The sequence below is a fragment of the Typopeltis vanoorti genome, chromosome 11, assembly GCF_054136105.1.
Source record: "Typopeltis vanoorti isolate ZY-2024b chromosome 11, IOZ_Tvanoo_1.0, whole genome shotgun sequence".
Classification (NCBI taxonomy): domain Eukaryota; kingdom Metazoa; phylum Arthropoda; class Arachnida; order Uropygi; family Thelyphonidae; genus Typopeltis; species Typopeltis vanoorti.
Window position 1 is genome coordinate 21,042,194 of NC_143559.1, and position 25,042 is coordinate 21,067,235.

The 25,042-nt window shown below is 37.1% G+C and overlaps 1 protein-coding gene across 1 annotated transcript in view; it reads left to right on the forward strand.

Moving 5' to 3' along the window:
- Positions 1–25,042, forward strand: part of LOC150101360 (ATP-binding cassette sub-family A member 17-like) — a 198,198-nt gene that overhangs the window by 90,066 nt on the left and 83,090 nt on the right. The window contains exon 9 of the mRNA XM_090400780.1: positions 12,045–12,133. Within this exon, the coding sequence (XP_090256906.1) occupies positions 12,045–12,133 (89 nt within the window). The remainder of the gene's footprint in view (positions 1–12,044; positions 12,134–25,042) is intronic.

A 25,042-nucleotide genomic window follows, 5' to 3' on the forward strand; every position in this document is an offset into this window, starting at 1 on the left:
TACTTCATTGCGAAAATGACTAGATTGCTGAACCAAGAGCTCCTCTTAATAAATCCATGCTGACTTCTATAAACATTATCCTCGTCTGCTAAATTCTATGCATGAATCCTCACTGTCCTCACTGTTTTTTTTTACAAAATCTGAACTGCTCCTGAAGAAACTGGTCTTATTAAATTCATCAGTTTCTTTCCATGCTCCCTTATAACACATTGTGAAATTTCATTTATTGAGATTTCCTCAACCTTCCTTATCTCTCTCACACAGTCACCCCCCCCCCCCCTAAAAAAAAGATTGTTTCACCAGAATGAAGTATACTGATAATGGGATCATTTAAATAGCTATACTAAGTCATCAGTACGTAGATCTCTTAATGCTTTCCATCCATCATGATCATTCTTCATCAGTCATTTCTCTTTCTTTTGGTTCAATCATGCAAGAAATCCATGAGTTTCCCTTGGGGAACTCAAGAATTTCTTGATATAGATAGGCTCCATATAGATTCTGTTTTCTACTTTTTACTATTATTTTTTTTGTGCACTCCACGGAGTCAAAGATTGATTGTGGGAGATCCAGTTTAATCATTTTTCACACAATACCAATCATACCACTCCTTGAACTCATTCACCATCAAAGCACTCAAATATGCTTCTTACAACCACTCTAAGCAAGCATCTAATCCTAACACACTTGCTAACTTCATTCTTATACAATTTCCATTGGTGATCCTTGTTCTCTTCTTTCCTGTCATGAACTGAAGAAAGTCTTTGTTGCTAATCCCATAAAACCCCCTTTAATAACTTATGCTTCTATTGTTTCTCCTCTTATTCACCTTTCAGCTATTTGAAGCCTACAGACTTTCACTTTGTTCTCAAAGAAAAACACAAACCTGCCACAATCTTGGTCGCTCACCTCTATATCCTCTTCACCATGTCTTGATCCCCACATAATACAGGAGATCAGATGTATCCTTCTTAAAATCTTATAAAGAGGATTAATAACATCCTTATTTCTACTTTATCTGTTCTTTAATGACCAAGTAATCTCATGTACTATTTTGGCCACCTTTGCAATATGCTCTCTTAACTTCAACTCTCTATCTGCAATCACCTCCCAAATACTTGACGTCAGTAATTTAGTGCAGTTCAGTTCCATCAATGTAGCATACAGTCTATGATTTATACATCCCAAAGTGAATGACCTTACACTTTGCCATGTTAAACAACATTGTGACTCAATATTTAACAATTTAACCATTATCCTTGACCCATATTGCCAATTCTCTTTGTTATCCTGCAGGATCTCTACATCATCTTCATTGACTGTTGCTATTCTCAGCTTTGCATCTTTGACAACAACCAAATATTTTCCCTTAAAAGATTTCTTATATCATTGATGCATAAATTAAATAGCATTTGACTAAGTATTGAGCCCTGTGGCATATCACTATTCACCTGCCTTCTCTCAGACTTGACATCCCTTTCCTTTCCAATGCACAGAATTTTTTATTATCTGTCCAACCACCTGTTATCCAAATCACCAGCTTCATATCCATTTCTGTCTATTCCAGTTTGTGGAACAGTGTACTATGTCGAATCCTCTCGAACACCTTTGCAAAGTTCAGCAGTATCACTGAGTAATTGTTCCCTTTTCCAACTGCACCCTCCTTATACAGTTTCCAGCAATGGCCTCTTATTCTATATCTCCCATTCTGTGAAAAATCTCTTCCATGTCAACGTGATAACAACCCTTGACTAGCTTAAGTGTCTCAATTATATCCCCCTCCTCCTCCTATTCACAAGGCTTTGCAACTTACATTCTCTCAATCTGTCCTTATACTCCACATTCCAAAGACCACAGACCACCTTTGTGAATCTTCTCTGGACTCTTTCCAACATATTGTCATTACCATGAAAACCTGGTGACCAAATCTGTGCACAGTAATCCATATGAGGCTTGATCAAGGCCTCATACAATGACATCTCTATTTTTACATTTCAGGGTCCTCCTCATCATCATTGCCATTATCTGATGTTATGTCTTCACACTTGTGCAATGTGGCCCCTGAATTTCAAGTCTTTGTCCACCATTACTCCTAGATCTCTCATCTCCTCTACTTCCTTCAGAGTTTCCCCATGAAGTGTATACTTTGCATTCCATCATTGCTTACGAAATCTCAAAACTTTACACTTTGCAACATTGAATTCCATGTAACTACTCTCTACACCTCTCTTTATGTCTTTTTCCATAACTTCCATTTAGTCAGACTTGGCTAACTATAGATGACATAGTTACAGGAATAGAATGTAATGGATTTAGTATTTTCGGGAAGGATAGAGTAGACAGGACAGGGGATGAGGTAGAGATGATGAATTGCAGCTAACAAGAGTAGGAGTTAGTTGGTCAGATGACAGTTCTTTTGAGTCAATCTGGTGAGAGATTGAGGCTACAGTTATAGGACAAAATAGTTGCTGCCATTGACCATGGAGTGTAGGAATAATGTGGAAGACACAAATCAGCAGATTAGTACAATGAGTGCAAGTGAAGTAATTGTTATAGGGACTAACTTTGGAGACATAGACTGAAAGGTAGTTGCCATCAAGGTGTGGGGGAACAGAGTCGGCAGCTCTGCTCAACTTCAACAACAACAACCATGGGTTCAATGGCCGTATGTGTCTGATGCCATCTTAATAAGATTCTTCCACTGCATTCTATTCTACTCAATAGTATGCAAAAACTATTTGTAAAAACTTGCAAAAACCCTAGGAGAGCACTTTGTCATGGTGAGTCAGTGTCACCACAAATGCATTTGCTCTAGTAGTGAGCAGCAGTGCTATCAGTACTGGACTGAGGTTGAAGAATAATTTAGCAAGGCTCATGACCAGACAAATGTTGGCATGGGCAATGGAAGTCTTAATGGCTACATCACTGCGAGGAGGAAGGAAACGGGAACCACCACCTTATTTTCACAAGACTACTTAGCATGGAAGCTGGTTTCACTTACCAAGTAAGGGAAACCAGTTCTCCTGACAGTTGGAGGACTGAGAGGAAATAATCACGGGGCTTCTCAGGCCATCAATTTAACATTGATGTTCTTATAGTGAGGTAAGATGGTCAGGCGGTGACATTTCTGGAGTGGAGATTACAGAATAATCGACTCGGGTTCACCATAGCAGGTATAGGATTCCTGGTAAATAAGAAATTAGGACATAAGATTAAAACCATTTGGGGGATGTAATGAAACAAATAACCCTTATCAAGATTTAAAAACTACTTGATGAAACTAGGTACTTTGGGTTAGTTGTAGATATAGTTGAATTTTAGAGGGCATATTGCTAAAGTAGCCAGGGTAACTTACAGGCTTATTTAGTTATCATTCCTCTTTATAAAGCATTGATATGACCACATCTAAATTACTGTGGTACTCAGGTCTGGGCACGAGGAAATGGTGGAAAGGATCCAGAGGTGTGTGATCATGATGAATGTTTTCAAAATTTTCTCTGAGGATAGATTGAGGGTTTATGGGCTGCAAAAGTTTGTTGATAGGCAAAAAAGGGGGGATATGATAGAGACATTTAAGTTACTTAAAGGATGTTGTAGGATTAATACAAAGGAAATATTTCAGCACTTGGCTAGAGGGGAAGAACAGGAGTCATCCCTGGAAGTTGGGTAGGAGTTTAGTTAGCAAGGGTGTAAGAACGAGATTTTGCACTTGAGAGTGATGAATAGATGGAATGGGTTGTCTGAGTCATTTGTGAGTGATTGGTCTTCAAATGTGTAGAAAGGCTTATGTATTTGTTGTACATATTGTTTAATTTTGACGGTATATATATGTATGTGTATATATATATATATCAGAACACAGAATTATAAGTAAATAATTGTTTATTGACTTATTGCTGATATTTCGCTGGTGTTATAACCAGCATCTTCAGAGCACAAAAACACAGTTTGTATGTGAGACTACAACAACACAAAGACTAAAGTCCTAAAAAACAGAGAGAGAAAGCAGGTACTAGTTATGTCTAAAGATGACTGTCTCCCAAATCTTAGGCAAATTTATACAGCCATATTTGTTGAGATTCGGAGTGTATTTCAAAGCTTCTGTTGCTTCTAAGAACAATCTCTCTGACTTGTAAAAGCTTCTGTGCAGTACTTTTGTTTTCTTCCAGTTGATCCTTTGTGCAGGGGGTATCCAAAGCATGGTCTGCTATGCCTGACTTGCCATAGTGGTAGTGCCAGATGTATCTTTTATGTTCACTGAAGCAGATGTCCACAGTTCTTCCTGTTTGACCATAGTAGGCTTGATCACACGTGCAGGGTACTTCGTAGACTCCTGGATGTGATAAAGGAGAGATGCTGTCCTTGGATGAATGGATAACAGTTGCTAATTTGACACACGGTCTGAATACAGTGCATAGTTGATGTTTATTGAGAATTATAGATATCTTTTCCAATGTGCCTTTAATGTATGGGATGGTTACTTTTATTATAGTTCTCCATGGTGGATAGTGGAAAGGGTTTCTTAGGATCATTTAGTCTTTTTTATTATCTTATGGGGATTATAGCCATTGGCCAAGAAGGTGTTGTGTAAGTGAGCCAGTTCAGCAGCAAGAGCATTGTCATTGGGACAGATTGCTCTCGCTCTGTGGGTTAATGTTTTTAAGATACCATACTGTTGAGAAGGGTGATGGTGTGATCGTTTGTGTAAATATCTCTCTGTATGTGTGGGTTTTCTAAAAACTGAGAATAATAAGGAACCATCTGAAAGATGTGTGATTAGTGTATCCAGGAAGGGCAGTTGTTAGCTTCCAGTTCCATTGTAAAGTGGATTTTTGGATGTTGGCTGTTTAAATGCGCTAAGAATGTATCCAATGTGACTGGGCCATGTGGCCAAATAGCAAGCACATTGTCAACATAGCACAGCCAGAGTGTTGGTTTGAGAGTGGCTGTATTGATAGCTAGTTTTTCCAGGTGTTCTATGTAGAAGTTGGGTAAGGGGGAAGCCCATAGCTACCCATCCCATCTAATTGTTTGTATATTTTCCCTTTCCATGTGAAATATCTTGCACGTATTGTGAATTTAAATAGTTCAAATATTATTATTATTATTTGACACCTCCAGGGAGTCCGAAGACTCATCGAGTAAGGGCACCTACTCTACAACTCTCCATCTCCACCACTCAACCTCATCCACAAACCGCCTCATCTATACCAATGCCATCTACTGTCCACCATCACCACTATTATTTTCACAGACAATCACAAACATCCATGCCCACGGTGGGATTCGAATCCGCAGCCTTTTGGCTGGAGAGCGAATACGCTAACCACTCAGCCAACCAAGCCGGCAAATGTATCAGGGGAAAGTGGGACTTTAGCAGATTAATGGTTTCAATTAGTGGTACATTTGTGAATAGTGAGGTGATATCAAAGCTCACCATTAAGTCTGAGCTTTTTAAGGTATGGTGTTCTAAAATACTTTTTAGGTGGGCAGAATTTTTGACAAAGGAGGGAGAATTGTTTGTGAGAGTGGCTAGTAGCGTGGCTAAATGTCTAGCCAGTTTGTATGTGGGACTATTTATACTATCTACAATAGGGCTTAAGGGTGTACCTTGTTTGTGAATTTTTGGTACTCCATATATCCTGGGTGTTTTAACATGGAAGGGTTTGAATTTGTTTACTGTTTCTTTGGGCCAGGAAGTGACTTTTTTTCAGTAATTTACGCACCTTATTCTTTTGTGTGTTGGTGGGATTGCAATCTATAATTTTGTATGTTGACTCATCTTGTAAAAGTGTGTGCATTTTGTTTTCATATTCTGTTGTGTCCATCACCACGGTTTCATTCCCTTTGTATGCTTTTGCTATGATAATATGGTTATTATTATGTAACTCTTTTAGAGCAATGATTTCCTTATGAGGGAATTATTTCTGGGAGGCTTAGACTTGATTAGGATGTTGGCCACATCTAAACGTATGTTATTGGCTATTGCTGGAGGCAGGTCGTGTGCTCCCCATTCGACGGATGCCATTATTTTAGCTTTTGGAACTTGTTTGGGAGTAACAGCAAAATTGCTTCCAAAAATTGTTGCTACAGTTTTGTTAAACTACCATGTTGTTGTAGTCTCATGTACTGTGACAGACCGTATTTTTGTGCTCTGAAGATGCTGGTTATAACACCAGAAAAATATCAACAATAAGTTAATAAATAATTATTTACTTATAATTCTGTGTTCTGATATATACTGTCAAAATTAAACAACATGAGTGATTGGTCTGTTAATGGTTCAAGGAGAGATAGGATAGATATTATGTTGATAGTTTGGGTCTCCCTTGAGTTTTAGGACTGCATGGAGATGTCCATGCAATAATAATTACATTTCTAGCTTGAGTTCCCTAATCATCCATTTTACCCTGCATCTCTTTGTATAACATGATTGAGAAAAGGTAATTTGCCATTCCTTTTCAAGCAAGTACTTCTTTACTAGCGCCCATGAACTAGTGATCTCTGTCTTCAAATAAATTCTTGCATCCATGGTGCTGCTTCAGCCTGGTTTCTTAGTCTGTTCGAATCACCTGCCTTGTAATTTCACATAAACTCCTCTCTCCACGAGCCTTTAAACCTTCTCCTCCAAGCCCACACTGTGTAATCACTATCACCAAATAGGGAAAAGGATAACATCTCACTTGCAGTCATATCCTCTGACATTGCAACTAAATGAAAAATCTTGATTTTGAATTCCTCCATTTGTCTTCTTTTCTGCACTACATGGTTTGTAAGAAAGATATCCTTCAAGAATTCCTAAAATTAATAAAAATAATAAAATGTTTCCTTTTCACTATATTTTATTTCCTTTGTCCAGTCTGTACTACTGTAGTTACAATTTACTATAGTGATATCTTTTTTTTTGCACTTGCTAAACTAATTTTCCTGAACTTTTCCTATTCATCACTCTGGCCTACAAATCCCACTATATAGCCTATCCTGCTTGTTTATTCTTTGAGTCATACATTTTCTGAGCCAATAATTATTTCTCTTCTGATTTTACCCTCAGGAGATCATAACTCTCTGATTAATGCTGCACTACCATCAGCTGTTTCTCTTCTCACCCTCCTGTAGTATGCTATATCTTTCTACTTCTGTCCTTTCAGAATATCATCTTCTGTCTACTATGTTTCACTGATACCATAAACCTCTAGATACTACTGGGTCTGTCAGTACCTCATTTATTTCCTTTATTCTTTATTCTCTGTCCTTTCTTAAATGCACTCCTAGAGATCTCTGAATGGATATCTTCAGCCATTTATTATATACACACATACCAACTACTGAATTAGAAACTCTTATTTGATACAGTGGTTTCCATATAGGCATGCGATGGCCAATACTGATCCTCTTCAATTCCCATCATATGGTTCAATGAGATATGGGTTGGCAACAGCCTTTATTAAATGTTTCAGTCAATTTCGGCACATGGGAAGTTCTCTTTGTCCACATAAGCCTTCTTGATCTCGTTCCTGACAGATGGCCTTAGGACCACAGTTACACCTCTTAGACAAGCAATGTGGGTTATTTTTTCACTGATTAAACACCCACGATGTCTCACCTTTTGAGAAACCAGTCAGCTCTGTTGTTTTCAAAATCATGGCTCCAGTCAGATGCACACCCACAATAAGCCCTTTATCAAACTCTGAAAGATGCTTTGTTCTTCCCATTGTGATCAACACTATTGATGATTACTGACCAGCAGCAATCTTAAATAGTTGCCTAGAATACTTGGTGACACACGTGACAAGTATTTTGCATATATGTTGCAATAAGTGACGTTTACGTACATCGGCATAAAGGTTTCCAATTCAGTGGCCAGCATATGTAGAAAATCAACACCCATACACACAACACACATGAAGAGATACCTCCATACAACATTCCATCCAACACAAAAAATATAGTTATAAAAACTATATGAGATAAGGTATATAACATTTCCAGCAATATTAGTATTACTTCAAGCCTCCATAATGTCTGAAGAATCATTGTGAGAGCTTGAACACTTGCAGACCACAAGAAATATAATACTTGTGTTCCCTGAACTTCAGTTTCCTATCCACCAGGAATCTCCAGATCCCTTGCCTGCTGCACCTCCTCCAATATGGTAAACCCCATTCCATCTTCTCTGGTCAAATTACATATCTTTACACTTAGCAATATTGAAATTGTAGCCCTTTTCTTCAGCCCAAAGCACCTCTCTCTCTATGTTCACTGGGCATATAAAGATGCCGTATGGTCACTCCGATGCTCGGTGATGTTCCACACCAGGCCTCCCCATGTAGTCCTGTTGTTTACTTTTCTGGCAACCTGAACTCTCCGAAGATCAGTCACTCCACACATGCCATCCATCCATCTCATTGATGGTCTACCCATGCCTCTTTTTCCAGGAACTTTACCTTCTATTACTGTTCTGAGAAGTCCTCCTTCCATCCTTTCTATGTGTCCAAAATATTTTAATTTTCTTCTGTCAATATCCTTAAGGAGCCTTAAAGTTCTACTAATCTTTTCTAACACCCATTCATTTGTACGCCTTTCAGTATGTGATATCCTCAACTGTCTTCTGTAAAACCACATCTCAAAAGCAGATACCCGTTTCTTATCTGACTTCTTTAGGTTCCAAGTCTCGCATCCATAAGTCGCTGTTGGAAAAACAACTGCATCTGAAATCCTCAACTTTGTTCTCATGGAGATAGATCCATGCTTCCAGATTTTAGACAGGTCTCTGACTGTTGTTTTAGCCATTCCTAACCTTTTTCTGACATCTTCTGAACAGCAATTCTTCACATTAATAATGGATCCCAGGTACTCAAACTTGCTGACTTCCTCAATTCTTTCTCCATTAAGATACACTTGTTTCTCAAGAGCTTCTCTGTTTGTTTTTCCTTTGAGAACCATGATCTTTGCCTTGCTAGAATTGAGTTGAAGTCCTCTGTTATTACTGATCTTGTTAACTTTGTCAAGAATTAGTCCTAGTTCTTCCATGTCATTACAAAGGAGTATTGTATCATCAGCGTACCTCAGATTACTGATCAATCTATCTCCTATCGTAATTCCTGTCCTGAGCTCATCCAATGCTTCACGCATGATGTCCTCTGCATATATACTAAACAAGTGAGGAGAAAGTAAACATCCCTGTCTAACTCCTTTTCCAACTTGAAGCCAGTCGGTCAATCCAACACCTGTTCTTACTGTGGCTTCTTGCTCCTTATACAAGTTGGCTATCAACCTGATAGTGTGTTGAGGAAAACCCATTCTTTTCATTACTTCCCACAGTTTCACATGCTCAACACAGTCAAAAGCTTTAGAGTAATCTAAGAAACACATTACCAGAGGGAGTCTGAATTCTTTATATTTTTCTATGATCTGTCTAAGGCAAAGGATCTGATCTCTGGTGCCCCTACCTTTCCTAAAACCTGCTTGTTCCTCGGGCATCTCTGCCTCAACTTTGGCCTCAATCCTATTTAGCATGATCTTTAATAAAATTTTGCTTGCATGAGATATCAAACTAATAGTTCTATAATTCTTGCATGCCTTCATATCACCTTTCTTGTGTGGTGGTATGAAAACTGACATCTTCCAGTCTCTAGGCCATGATCCTGTCTCCCATATCCTTGTAATCAGTTTATGAAACACTCTTATCCCTCCATCCCCTGTGGCCTTAATTAACTCTGCTGGGATTTCATCTGCACCTGGGGCCTTATTTCTGTTGAGCTGCTTAACTGCTCTTTCAACTTCATGCCTAAGTGGAGGAGGTTCCAAATCAAAATTTTCTTGGTGGGAGGACTCCACATTTTCTTTATCCACTCTGCTGTACAGTTCCTCACAGTATTCTTTCCATCTGTTTTTAATTTCCAACTCTTCTGTTAGTAATGATCCATTCCTGTCTTTGATGACATTCAATTTAGGCTTAAACTTGTGCTTTAAGTCACGAACTAAATAAAACATCCTTTTATAATTATGCCCTCTCATCTGGAACTCTATTTCTTCACATTTATTAGTATAGAACTTTTCCTTTTCCTGCTTGATGACTCTTCTGATTTCTCTATGTAATCTCTTGTATTCTTCAGTCCCTGTGTCTCTTTGTTTTTCCAACCGCCTTCTTTTCATTAGTTCCCATGTTGCATCTGATATCCATGGGTCTCTTAGTTTTCTTATTGGGCTGCCCAAAGCACCAACATATTTAAATCCTCTTCTAACAACAACAACACATCAGAACTTCTTGTGTTTTGTTGTGTTTTGCATTGAGCTTCCTAATTTAGCATCATGAGCAAACAACTGAATATCTCCTTTCACACATGACCCCCCCCCCCACCTTAACAAACCCATGTTGCTCTCTTGAAAGATTTTTGTGTTGATCACTCCAGATTTATGTTCTATCTCTAATATCTTCACTATGCTTGATGTACAAACTGTCTGTAGTTTGACACTACAGGACTGACTTGGGTGATAAGGATACCCAATCCCTTATACAGTTGCACTATTTTTCCTTCTTTCCACTCTTCTGGGACTGTTCCTGTTGCCAGAGCCAGCCTAGTTGGCTGAGTGGTTAGCTCTCCAGCCAAGAGGTTGCTGGTTTGAATCCTGCCAAGGGCATGGATGTTTGTGATTATCCTCCTAACTGTGTACTATATATACTGGTGTAACCAGTTCCTGGCACAGTATGACCTTTGATGTCTTTGCACTTTAAAAATCAAATCAAAATAAAATCCTGTTGATTTTTGTTGAACAACCAAGTTAAGGGCACTGTTATCTCTTTTGCTTATTCTCATGGTGATCCAGTTCCCACAGCCTTATTAACATCAAGGCTGCTGAATATTTTACACATAACTTTGCACTTAGCAATATTTACTATTCAACACCACTATTAATTCCAGTGTGGGTCTCTTGAAATATTTCTAATAATCCATAGTAGTTGTTGCTATTTAAAAACCTGATCAAATGAAATATTAACATTAACAAACAAATAAACTGTTTAAAAAATTATGAAATAATTTCTTACTTTTTTGTGAGAAACATGGTATTATTAAGATGCTACGTGGTATTATTAAGATGCATAGATTTATGCATGGGTTGTTCTCCAATGTTGCCAGTTCTAATTATCAAGTATTGTGCTGAATTAATATATATTTTCTGTGTTTTGCAATTTTAAAAAATGGCATAGTTTATACCGTAATAAGATAAGTTACTGTTCACAAATAAAATTGTCTGGAAATTAACATTAGCTTAAAAAATATGATTTTCATCTTTTTTTAAAAAAAAATCAGCTAATGCCTTTTTATTCCCATATATAGGGAGTTTTGCGAGGCCGTTTTTATCCCCATCTAACTTTTGGAGACTGAGTGGGCAGTTCAATCTCAACTGGTACCCAATCAGAGATAGCTGGCCCAAGGCTATTGCTAATTAAGCAGCACACAGTGAAGAGAATGGCTCACCAAGTGCTGCCATCTTGTGGTCCCTAACACAATATATTTAATGTCTGAAATAATGTGGGTTCTAGGTCGATTTTCTTGAGTTTAAGGAACGAAAAACTGGAGTTTCCAGGAGAAAAAACCCGCTTGCCCATGCCAGAGATCGACTAACTCGGGAACCGGTCGAAAAAAGGCTTAGAAAAATTTCCTCTAGTCGCCGACTAGACTCGAAACCAAGTCTTCCTTTGTGCAGTCAAGTGCCGTGGTGTGCAAATGCCACATCCACTGAGCTACACAGGCTCTTTTCATCTTTTTTTAGCAGGTATTAATTATTACATGCTTCGCTTGAATGTTGAAGATTTCTGTCTTATAAAGCAAGTGTTTGGAATATAATATACAATTAAATAAATTGAAATTTACTGTAATCTCTTTAATATGTTGTAAGTCTTGTTCTGATTACAACATTATCAGTAGGGTTATCATTCCTTATGAGTATTAATGTCAATTGCATAAAAATATAAAATTTTGTCATTATTAAAACACTACAGGTTGTGAAATGTATATTAACTTAATTTGCTTTGATTTCAGAAAAGAATATACTGCTGAAATTATAATGGAAAATGATAAAACAAATTTAAAAGATCAATCTTGGATTGCAATGCTGGAAAGTGTAAAAGGTAAAGATATTAGATTTTATTCCATTCTTAATTTTTGTAGTGCTGCATGATGTATCTCAAGAGTAATATCAGTGACTCTTTAAGTACTGTAGAGAGTTGCTGCTATTAATGTTAATCATTAAAGTAGCAATTCTCTATGGTACTCAGCCACTGCTGTTACTTTTGAGAAACACCATGAATGGATACAAAAAAAAAAGTAAGGTAAAATTGTATAATGCGATGGGCACTTCTGTAAGTCACATCACTTGACTAATGTTCAATAGTTATTTTTTTATATTTTGAACCAGCAGCCTTTTGAATGGTTAACATATCCGTTCTCCAGTCAAAAGGCTGCTGGTTCAAATCCCGCCATGGGCATGGATGTTTGTGATTGTCTGTGAAAATAATAATAGTGGTGGTAGTGGTGAGCGGTAGATGGCGTTGGTGTTGATGATGATCGTTGCAGTTTGTTGTAGTTGGCGGATTGAGTGGACAGAATTGCAGAGTAGGTGCCCTCCGTAATAATAAAAAAAAGTTGTAAAACTTATTGTGCATCTAATAATGTGGGTGTTCTATTAGTTAAATCTAGAATCACTGTTGAAGATAAAAAAGATAATAAAGAGATAAAAAACAGTGTTTTTTTCTTTCTTTCTTTTTTTTCATTAGGAAAATAAATTTATCTATAAGCTATAGACTTGCAAATATCTGTGTTATGAATGTTGGATGAACAGATAGCATTCTGGAAACATGCTATCTGTTCAGCCACTGAAAACAACTGGTTTACCTACCAACTCAAGATTTCATAACAATTTAGTGAAATCGCAAAAAAAAAAAAATTGTGTGTGTGTGGGGGGGGGGGGGAGTGGCTGCTTTGATGACATCCTTGATTTGTTGTTATTCCTTTATTACTATTATTAATTCAAAACATTAAATAAATATATTTCAGAATAACTAATTCCGTCTTCAATGATACAAAAATACTGGCAGTTAATATTCACTGTTACTGAATATTTTTTTGTAGTCCAATTAAAATGTTTTCTGCAGCAAAGCACAAGCTTCAGTATGCAGTATATACTTCGAACTCATTATGTTCTTAACTTGTTTTTGAAACTGTCTATCTATCTGTGTGTGTATGTATATATATATGTATATATGTGTGTGTATATATATATATATATATACACACACACACACACACACACACACACACACACACACACACACACACACACACACACACACACACACATATTGTGAATGAGTTGGAATGAGTTATTCATTCTAAAATACATTGTTTTTAGGGTTAGTAATCAAGTAATAATTTTTTCACTGTTCACTTCAGTTGAATTTACACCATGTCAGAATGACAGGTATCTTAGTTAAGTGTGAGAATAATATATCTAATGCAACTAAGCAACATTTTTTTGTACATATTAAATATTTAATCTAATAATGTGTATTTTATTAAAAAATAAAAAAACAGGAGGTGGAATATCTTGTGAACAAGATGAGAAATATGAAAGATGAGATTAGGTGAATGGAAGAGATGTATGCAAGGCGAATCAGAGTAGGAGGAGTGAGAGAAAGTTTTGGGAATGATAGAAGAGGAGAGTATAGAAGCAGTAGGAGAGAGGGGTTTGGAAATGATAGAAGAGGAGAGAATGGGAACAGTAGGAGAGAGAGAGAGAGAGAGAGGTACGAGAATGATAGAAGAGGAGAGAATGGGAACAGTGGAAGAGAGGGAATGAGAGAGAGTTATGGGAATGATAGGAGAGGAGAAAATGGAAACAGTAAGAGAGAGAAGGAATGGTAAGAGGTGTAATGTATGGCGACTTGATGATCTGTGGTGTGCAAGATAGGATGCGTGAGGAGTGTTTGCCTGGAGGAACAATAGAAAGTGTGACTGTGGCAATTAAGAGGAGCGAATGAGATGATTGTGATGGTAGGAACAAATGACTTGAGAGGTAATGTAAATTGGGCGGCGAGTGATATGAGGTTCTTGAAGTAGTACGAAAGAAGATGCAGAGAGGAAAGATAGTGTGCATGTTGCCTAGGTATGATTGAGCTGAGCAGAAGAGCAGTAATATTCAATAACATAATAGATAGAATGTGTCAGAAGAGAGGATTGGAATATGTGGATGCTTAGGGAGCGTTTGAGGACAGAGAGGAATTGTATGCGAGAGACTGCTTGCATTTGAATGAGGAAGGACGTAGGCATCTGGAGAGATTGCTGATCTGAATGAGTCAGTGTGTCAATGCAGGGAAACTAGAATGCCCAAGGGGGAATGGTAGCTTGGGTGGCTTCTTGTGGGAAAGGGTACTTGGGAGAAGAGGGGACAACATCAGGTAGCGCTGAGCCCAGTGGAGTCTAGAGGGGATAATGCTGGGTATAGAAATAGTGGCATTTTTATGCTTTATACTAATGCCAGGAGTATTTCAAATAAAGAAAAGGAATTGGTGGCGCTGATAGCATCAGCCTAGACAAAGATTATTAGGATTACTGAGACATAGTTGACAGAAGAGAGATATATAACAAGAATAGAAGTAGCAGGGTACAGCATTTTTTGGAAGGATAGAAAGGGAAAGCATGAATACTGCTTTCCCTTTTTATCCTACCAAACACTGTAGATATTGCTTATGATAAGTGATGACTCATGTCCTCTAAGAGCTGGCTTTGGAAGGCAGTGGCACTAATGATTTTGAAAGCATATGGTGTGAGGTAGAGGTGGGCAAGACAGGATATTTAGTGGGTGTTGCTACAGGCCCAGGAGCACAGAGGGTGGGGACCAGGAAATGTTTAGACAGTTGAGTTTGGCAAGTGCAAGAAGAATGATTGTTATGGGAGATTTTAACTACAGTAGTATAAATTGGGGAGAAGAAGATGAATGTAGCAATAAGGAAATGGAATTTCTAGAATTCTTGAGGGACAAATATCTTAGGCAACATGTAATAGAGGGAACAAGAAGCTCAAGAGTTTTGGATTTGGTCATAGCATTAGAAGAATTGATAATAACTGAGATGACATCTCTCCCATCAGTTGGAGAGAGTGACCATGTGATTTTGACTGGGAAGATGAATAGACATGCAGGAGTATCAACGAGACAGGAGCATATGTGGAATTATAAGGCAGGTGATTATAATAGTCTTAGACATCAACTTGGGGAAGTTTCATGGAGGGAGGAACTGGAAGGCCAGATATCATTAGTGCTTGGGAAGTTGTAAGGAATATTTGTTAGCAGCAATAGTAAGCTGTATTCCACAAGTGAAGAAGAGGACACAATTTGGTGTAAAGTGGATGACAAACAAATAACAAAAACAGGAGCTGCATGTGAAAAAGAGGCTATGGAAGAAATATAAGGAGACAGGTGAAGAGCAGATGCATGAAGAATATAAGACATACGCCAGGAGAGTGACTAGTATGGTAAGGAATTCAAAACTGCAATACAGGAAGAGATTGGCCCTAAGATCCAAAGAAAATCCTAGGGAATTTTTTAGTTATGTGGCCAGTAGGAGGAGAAATGATTGTGGAAGAATGACACTGTGGGATAACAATGGGAATAGAGTGACGATTGCAGAGGACATAGTGGAATTGTGCAATGAATACTTTATTGGTGTATTTCATCCTGGAGGAGTAAATTTTAATACTAGAGCGATAGTGCAGGTTCAAGGTGTAGAGGTGCAGGAAGAGAACGTGTTTCAAATACTGACTACTCTGGATGTCAGTAAAGCTATTGGATTGGATGGTATTTCACCTCAAGTTTTGAGAGAATGTGCTAAGAAACTGACAGCTCCTTTGACCTGGCTTTTCAATGAAAGTCTGGCTATGGGAAAAGGCGCTCAGGGAATGGAAGGAAGGTAAGATAGTGCCATTGCATAAGGGCAGTAGCAGACTGGAAGTGTCTAATTATAGGCCAGTTTGTGTGTCATCAGTAGTTGTTAAGATCTTGGAGAAATTAGTTAGGGACTGTATACAACGTTAGGCAGATGAGGGTAATGTTATCTGTGAGAGTCAACATGGATTTGTGAAAGGATGCTCTTGTTTTAGCAATATGCTAGCCTTTTATAATAAAGTTACAAGAGCAGTAGATGAGGGAAAGGCATATACTGCCATTTTCTTGGATTGGTGTTCTTGGCTGTCAGGCTGGAGTTCTTAGAATGAGTGCTTCCAAATTTGAGGTAGTTTCATACATACAGTATTTTCCTATATTTAAATTTGCTCTTGGAGTAAGGCAGCCTTTTCTATCATATCATGGCACTTTAACTTTGCGAAAATGTTGGAAATATTAATTGAAAGTTTTTTTTTCTAGTTAATATATTGTATATGTTATTAATTTCTTAAACTAGATTATGATGGGTGGAATGATGAGATGTGTGCATCCGAGTCAGTAAATTATACAACTATATTGATAAGGGGAATAATGGTGTTTAATAGTGGAGTTAATTATGATGAAAAGATGAACGTGTGTTTGTTCCAGTTTAGAGTTACAAAGTATATGTAAGGATGCCTGTATGAGAGAAGCATTATATGGGAACAGGAGCTTCAAATTATTAAGGAGATTATTCATTATTAAGCACATTTCCGTTATTAATATAGTTGTATAACTTAGTTTCTCGTATGCACACATCTCTTCATTCTTCCCATCATAATCTAGTTTAAGGAAATGAATAACATATAGTATATATTAACTAGAAAAAAAACTATCAATCAATATTTCCAACATTTTTGCAAAGTTAAAGTGCCATGATATGATAGAAAGGGCTGCCTTACGCTACAGGAGCAAATTTAAACACAGTGGAACCTCGGTTGTCGAACAAAATTCATTCCTAAAGGCTGTTAAGAAATTGATCTGTTTGAAAACTGAAATCATTTTCCCATAAGAATTAATGTAAAATGGAATAATCCATTCTGGAACCTCAGATGATTGCTTATTTAAACCTTTACAACAGTACTTCATGCATAAAATCGATACAAAACTAATGAAAATGCATAAAATCTTACATAAAAAGAATAAACACAATAAATAAATAAAATATAGACAAAATAGGGTGATCTCTTTCCACAAAACTTTGCACCTCATCCCATTTCACACACATTTCTTTGATCAAAGAACTAGGAATCCTCCCTCCCTTCTTCTGTCTCTGAAGACATTTCTTCAATCATCGTCTTTTGCTGCTCCTTCTGAAGGTGTTCCAGTTCTTCCATGGCGAGCTCATTCCTGTGGTCCTCCATATCAGCATTGCCAACTTCCAAGCCTATGCTTTTGCCCAGAGACACAACATCATCGACAACGGCAACATACTCAGCCTCAAAGCCCTGAATGTCTCTGTCTGTTGCACAGTCTGGCCACAATTTCCTCTAGGCTGAGTTTATGGTCCTGTAAGTCACTTGCATATACCTTGTAATGTAATTCACATACCGAATATTAAGCAATGGAGGATATTGAAGTGATTTTTCCAGAATTCTTTGAGTTAATTCTGTGTTAGAGATCACTTCAAAACACCTTTGAAACAGTGCTTTGGTGTAGAGGTTCTTAAAATTCAAAATGACCTGATGGTCCAGGGGCTGGATTAGAGGAGTCGTGTTAGGAGATAGGAACTTCACTGTGATAAAATCAAACTCCTCCACTAACTCATCCTCCAAGCCTGGAGAGTGGGAGCATTGTCCATCACAAGAAGGCATTTTAATCGAAAATTTCTATCTTGAAGGTATTTTCTCACATTTGGAGCTAAGACTTCATGGATCCACTGAATAAAAAAATTGCTTGGTTACCCACGCTGTTTCTCGTTTATCCAAATCAGCAACAATTTTTCCACTTCTTTAGCCGTCTGAGATCTTTGTTTAATAAGAACTTTAACTCCTTTTGCAACATCAGTTCCCTTGATTGCCTCTTTATTTTTAAGTATTGTACAGATCATTGGTATTGCCATACCGAACTGCATAGCAAGATCCGAGATGCGAACATCATTTTTATGTTTGGATAAGATTTCTCGTTTCACCTCTATCATGGTTCTAACAGCTTTTCTTTTCGCTTTGCTGCTATCGCTGTCCTCCTTCGGTCCCATGGTGGCTTATTTAATAATAATTTATAAAAAAAACAGCAAAACACAAAGAAAATCGAGAAAAGGCACTGTAAATTCGAGCAGTGTCTGGATTGAGAGGCGGCTGCACTGTAAGTGATGCTCTCCTGCCATACATCTCAGCTTGGGGATCGCATGGTTGCCAGTTTGCCTGTTCGGGAACTGAGATTCTGTTCGGAAATAGGTGCATTTTTGGATTGGAAAATATGTTCGGGAACCGATTTGTTCAAGATGAGTGGCGTTTGACAACCGAGGTTCCACTGTATAGGAAAATACTGGATGTATGAAACTACCTCAAATTTGGAAGCACTCATTCTGAGAACTCCAGCCTGACAGCCAAGAACACCAATCCAATAGGGGACAGTATTAAGGCTTCAGGCATACTTACCCTGTGTAGTGCCTGTATGCACATATCCATTTGTTCATTTTTCCCTGATGGCAATTTAACTTTGCTGAAATATTAATTAAAGCTTTTCTAATTAATATATAGTACACATTGTTAATTTCTTTAAGTAATACCATTATGGATAACCAACATAATTAACCTTATCACCAGAATTACCATAACGTAGTTTCCCAGACACTCCGTAGGTCTCATAATGATAATTAATCACTATCATTATCATAATTTTTTAGACTCTTGAAAACCAATGCATTCAAGCATAAAACCTCCCTCTTCTATAAATCCTTTCTTTCTTCAAACTTACTCCACAGACACTCAAAAACTCGCAACCATTCTTTCTACACAGCCTACACATTGAATTATTTACTATCATAGCCTTCCTTCTTAATTCTGTGTTATCATATCTAGGTAACATGCCAAGTACTGTCACTTTTTCACTCTCACTTCTTCCAGCAGTCCTTTCATATGCTCTCATATAGTATATTTGTCACCAGACAATTCATCTGTTCCCACCAGAATTACCATCACATTTTCTTTTCATTTCTGCTTTTCAATTACATTCACTAAAGATTTGATTTTAGCACCTTGAAAACTCAATGCAGTAACCTGATCATCAATTACATTTTTTATAATTGAATCTACCTACCATATTAAGTCCATCGTGCAATTAGAAGAACAATAGTATATTGCAACCTTCGATTGGAAAAGGTCTACTTTTTCCAATCCTAAAAGGCCTAAATTGAAAGGCCCATATAAAAGAATTTTTATATGGGCCTTTTCATTTGAATGCAAGTTAGCCAATCTCATATGGAGGTAGCAGGTTTTTTTCCCCCCTCCTGGAAACTCAGGTTTTTCATCCCAAATACAGGCAAATCGTCTTCAGAATACACAATTTACAGGCAAAGAATAGTGTTTGGTGGTGATGGACAGTAGATTAAATTAGATTAAATTAGATTAAAACTAAATCATTAATCTAATTTAATTATGTAAGATTATATGATTTGATTTGATTATGTTGTATCAGCATATTATATGTATGATTTAAGGCAATACAAATAAAATTTAGTTGGCTAGTCCTAAATTGTCAGCTCATCCTTGTTCGCTCAATATTTGGTGGAACTTAACAGAAATAAAATATGAATATGTGTTTGTTCCAGTTTAGAGTTACTAAGTATATGTAAGGATGTCTGTATGAGAGAAGGATTAGATGGAAACAGGAATTTGAAAGTTGTCCAACTGGACATGCATACGCACCACTAAGTTATACAACTATATTAATAAGGGGAATGTGCTTAATAATGGAGTTAATTATGATGAAAAGATGTGTTTGTTCCAGTTTAGAGTTACTAAGTATATGTAGGGATGCCTGTATGAGAGAAGCATTAGATGGGACAGGAATTTGAAAGTTGTCCAACTGGACAACTTTCAGATTGTATACATCCTTTCCTTTTTTTTGTACTTCGTACAGAGTACGAAGGGGAGTATACAAAAAAGCATGGAGGTAACATGTCTGTACACAAATTTCAGGAGTATAAAGAACAAAGGGATTAAGTTTGTTGCCTTAATAAATATGTTGTGGTCCCAGATTCTTGGCATTAGTGAGAAGACCTGGCTCTCAGAAGCAGATGAAATAATTAGTATTGAGTGTAAATGGTGCAGTATTTTTAGGAAGGATAGACAAGATAAGAGAGGAATGAGTGCGATGCTGATGATGTTGGATTATTTGAGTCCAGTTAGGTTTCAACTATGATTGCAATATTTGTAAGTTTTCCATGTAGTAGTGAGTTTGAAGCTATATGGTGTGAGGTGGAGTCTAACAAGATAAAGCATATGGTAGGGGTGTTGTTACAGACAGACTTATCAGATCAGCTGCTAGGGATGAAATGCATAACATAATACCAAATGAACCAAATGGGTACTAAATGATTAATCATCATGGATAACTGTAATTATTCAATAAGTAACTTTGACATCTTATGAAAATAATGAAGCTGGATTTATTGAACTGTTGCATGACAATTTTCATAAGCAGCATGTGACAGAAGGAACTTTAGGTCAAAGAGTATAAGACTTTGTTATAATGTCAGATAGAGGAAGGGGTTCAGTAAAAGATGTGACTGCTCTGCCTCTTGTTGGTGATAGTGATCATGCTGTGCTGACATGGGAAGTGGCTAAGTGTATGGATAATCCATTTAGAAAAGAATATATGCTGAACTTCAAAGAAAGAAATTTGACCAACTAAGGAGAATTCCCCTTATTAATATAGTTGTGTAACTTAGTGGCTCGTATGCATGTCCAGTTGGACAACTTTCAAATTCCTGTTCCCATCTAATCTTTTTGATCCCATAGTATTCAGTTGCTAGATGGGAAGGATGTGTCCCTAGAGTTTGAAGAATAAACAGGGTGGGAGTGAAATGGATGTGTAATCATATTATGTAAGAGATTTTTGAGAAAAAAAAAATGATTTTGAAGGTATACTGTGTGCTTAAGGATGTCAGTTATGAAAATTATAAGAATAAGATCAAAGAATTACAACTGCTGTGTAGAAAGCTAAGTGTGTGTAAGAAAAGAAAATGGCTTTGCAAACTAAAGACAACCCAAACGAATTCTGTCCTAATGTTGCAAGTAAAAGCAAATAGCATGAAGGTGGAAGCTGCAGAAAAACGTGTTCAACTAATGAGTGCCCATTTTAGGTTGTTGGATCTCTTAACAGCTATCATATATATATGTTACATACCTAGTGTATGTAACATAGAGCTCAAGCATACCTATACACTGGAATAAGAATCTCAGGTGTTTGAGAAAGAGGTACTAGAGCTGGTGCATAAATTGAATATGAATTCAGCAACAGGAACTGATGGAATAGAAGCATGGATGCTAAAATAATGTTCAGCTGAACTGGCTGTTCCTTTGACATGATTGTATAATTAGTCTCAGCACATGAAATAGTCTACAGGAGTGGAAAGAATGTATTATAAGTATTATAATTCCATTGCAAAAAGGTAATGCAAAGAATGATGTGTCTAACTTGTGAGATACATCATGCTGCCAGTATCTTTGGAGTAGTAGTGAGGATTTTAGAAAAGCTGGTAAGAGATCATATACAAAAAAGGGGTTGACAGAGAATCTGTGTTTGCAGTGAACAGTTTGGCTTTACTACAGGATATTTGTGTTTGAGTAGCTTGCTCATATTTTATACTAATGGAACTGCTGAATTAGACAAAGGACTTTGCTGAAACTTGTGACAGGATAATTCAGAATGGAAGGCTGTTGCATAAGTTGCAAGATATGGACTTGGATTATAAACTAGTAGTCTGGATAAGTGGATGGCTGACTGATAGATATCCAAAAAGGGAGCATGAAGAATGTGGGTCTGCAATATTTAAGGAGACCAGTGGTGTACCTCAGGGATCAGTCCTTGGTCCATTGTTATTCAGTCTTCACATTAATGACATTAGGATGGATTTGACACATACAGCTATTTGCTGACGATGTAAAGATAGGATAATCAAGAATGCTACTGACATTAGCTTAGAATGATTTGAATAAGCTGGAATTTTGGGATGTGAAAATTGCAGTTGTAAATGTAAAGTTATGTACTTTGGTGTAATGAGTCAATGGCATATTCTATTGTTGGGATTATGCTAGAAGAAACTGATTAGACTAGGGCTCTTGGAGTTTTATTGGATAGGAAATTGAAGTTAAGGGACCATATAGCAAAGATTGTAAATTCAACTCAGAGGATAATTGCAGTGTTGAGACATACACTGACACAAGAATAAGTCATTTTATGTCTTTACAAGGCTTTGATATGACCATATCTGGACTACTGTGTGTGTGAAAGAAAGGTGTTAAAGATGATATTGAGACTGTGCAAAGTGTGTTATGAGGAGAGGTTGAGAATTTGGGGACTGCAGACATGAGAAAAGGGGATGATGTGATAGAGACCTACAAACTTTTGAAAGGATCACATGGGATACCAGTAGATGAAATTTTTCATTTTATGTAGGGTGGGAAGAGTGAGATTGCATCCATGGAAGTCTAGAATGAATTCAGTCAAGAAAGCCGTGAGAGCTAGTTTTCTCTGATAGAGCAGTGCATGTTTGGAATAGATTACTTTTGGAAGTGGTGTGATCACGTAATGTGAATAAATTCATGGAAAGGTAAGACAGTTAGTGTTATGTGGCCTCCATGATAAGCTTTAACTCCCTGGAGATCTGGTAATAATAATAATATTCCTTATATCATATTGAAAGAAAATGTGTAAGAAAATTTTGAAAAGAACCAGGTTAAAAGAGGAACAGTTTTTAAAAGAGAACTGTAGATTCTAAATATACATATACTGGAGAGAAAAAAAATTAAAGAGTAAAAATAATAATGAACAATAAAACCTTTGATTCGGTAGCAGACTCTGAAGAAAACATTCATTCATACATACAGAGAGACATATGGGGAAGTAGTCTGAAGGGATTGAAAAACCAGTACTTCAATTGTACATTGAGAAATTTAGATAGTCATGAATAGAATTAAAGTGTATTGAAAGTCCTAGCAAGTAAGTCAGTTTGTCCTCTGAGAATAATGATGGAAAAAATGTAAGAAAGCAAAGGAATGTTTATAAATAGCTAAACAAATGTTATTAGAGGACTTTGGTAAGAATGTAGAAGATTAATATCAAAAAGGAGACAAAATGTTTTGGAAACTATTCAGAAAAACTTAGAAATGGGTGGAAGTGTTATAAAAGAAATCAGAAGATTCATGAAAATTTTAAGAGAAAGATATTGTAGATGTTAGTAGTAGTTATTTGGAAAGCTAATTAAATGAAACAGTGACAGAATGGTGGTAGAGGACATTCAAGAGGAATGCACTCAGGAGTACATATAAATACCTAGTTTTTCTTAAAAGGCAAATAAAATTGAATGTGTTCAATTTTGGATTTATGCAAGCATACTTGAGAAGATGCTAAGAAAAATCAAGGAAGAGAAAATAGGAAAAGAGCAAACTAGGCAAGCTTGGAAAAGTGTTTCACTTGGTTAGACAGTATATTCTTGTTTAATCCTTTATCCAAGTGTAAGCAAACAAAGTTTGCACATGAAGCATATTCACAACTAGGCTACTTGTATATAGAAGTTGACTTCGCATTATAGTGCATATTATTATAGTATCCCATAATACTATGCACTAAGGAAGGGTCACTACCCAGACTGGTTTGGATTTAAATAGAGGTCTGTTCAATGGGAGCAGTCCCAGAAAGATACCAAGGTGACAATTGACATTTATGTCTTTAGGGGTGAAGCAAAATGCTTTTCATATTCCCAGCTATCTGTTGTGGTTACAGTGAGGGTAAAATTTACGAGCAGTTTGCTTGCCCTGAATGGGCAAGGAGATTATGCATCAGTATAGGAGGCTAATATAGCTTTTGGTCTTCTATATTTGAGTATGTCTGTTTGCCTTGTATGCCACAGCTTGCTGAACCAAATCATTGGGATGTGTGGATGTCTTTAGGAAAAACTTGGATGCTAAGGATTGTAGAAAAGAGAAAATATAGGGAATATTTGTGTCTCTATGGAGTTGATTGTTTCTAACATACCACGGATACCAAGGTTCAATTAATGCAGAAGTGATATATTTCTCATATACAAGTAGTAAAAAGGTGTATCACCTTTATCCAGGATATCATTATTATTATTATTGCACCCTCCATGAAATCAGCAGACTCATCATGGGAGGTTCATTCAACTGACATATTTTTCATACCGAATCTTAAAATCCTTAACTCTCCTTGCATTAGCAATGCATTCTGGTAATGCATTCCATTCACCAACAATTCTCCATGTAAAAAAAATCTACTCTTCACACTGTTAGATCTGAAACGGGCAACTTCACGCTAAATGAGGTCACCTTTCCAGAGTCTAACAGAAGATATCCATAAATGAGCATACTTATCATTTGGCACAATTTATGTCTTAAAAGAAATAACAACTGGCAAATTAGAATAAGAACTGTTTGTATTGTAGTGTGTTTACACTTTAATGTAACTGTAAGTCGACAAAAAGGGCTCACATGAGAGTAATTATCAGTGAATTTCTACACATGAAAGAATGCCAATAATTTGGTAAGAAGGGGCAAAGGTCGCCCAATACTACAATAGCAGCATAAGCATCCGTGGGTGCTACCTCTAAGAAAACATCGAGACTCGTGCATTTCCGGAATTGGAAAGCCCCGTATGAGGATCGGTGAAGTCACCCAGTCGGGGAAGAATCGGAAGGGCGAAAGGAGAGATCAAACTCGGAAAAGTGGTGCTCTTGGGGAGCGTATAAAACCTGCAACACAGAATTGAAACTCCCCCATTTTGTTTGTTCCTGTATTCTCACCATGTGCTTCGAGTGGTCATCATGATTCAGTTCTTATCTTTAAGAGCTGATCTCCGAGAAATCCCAGTATGGCACCAC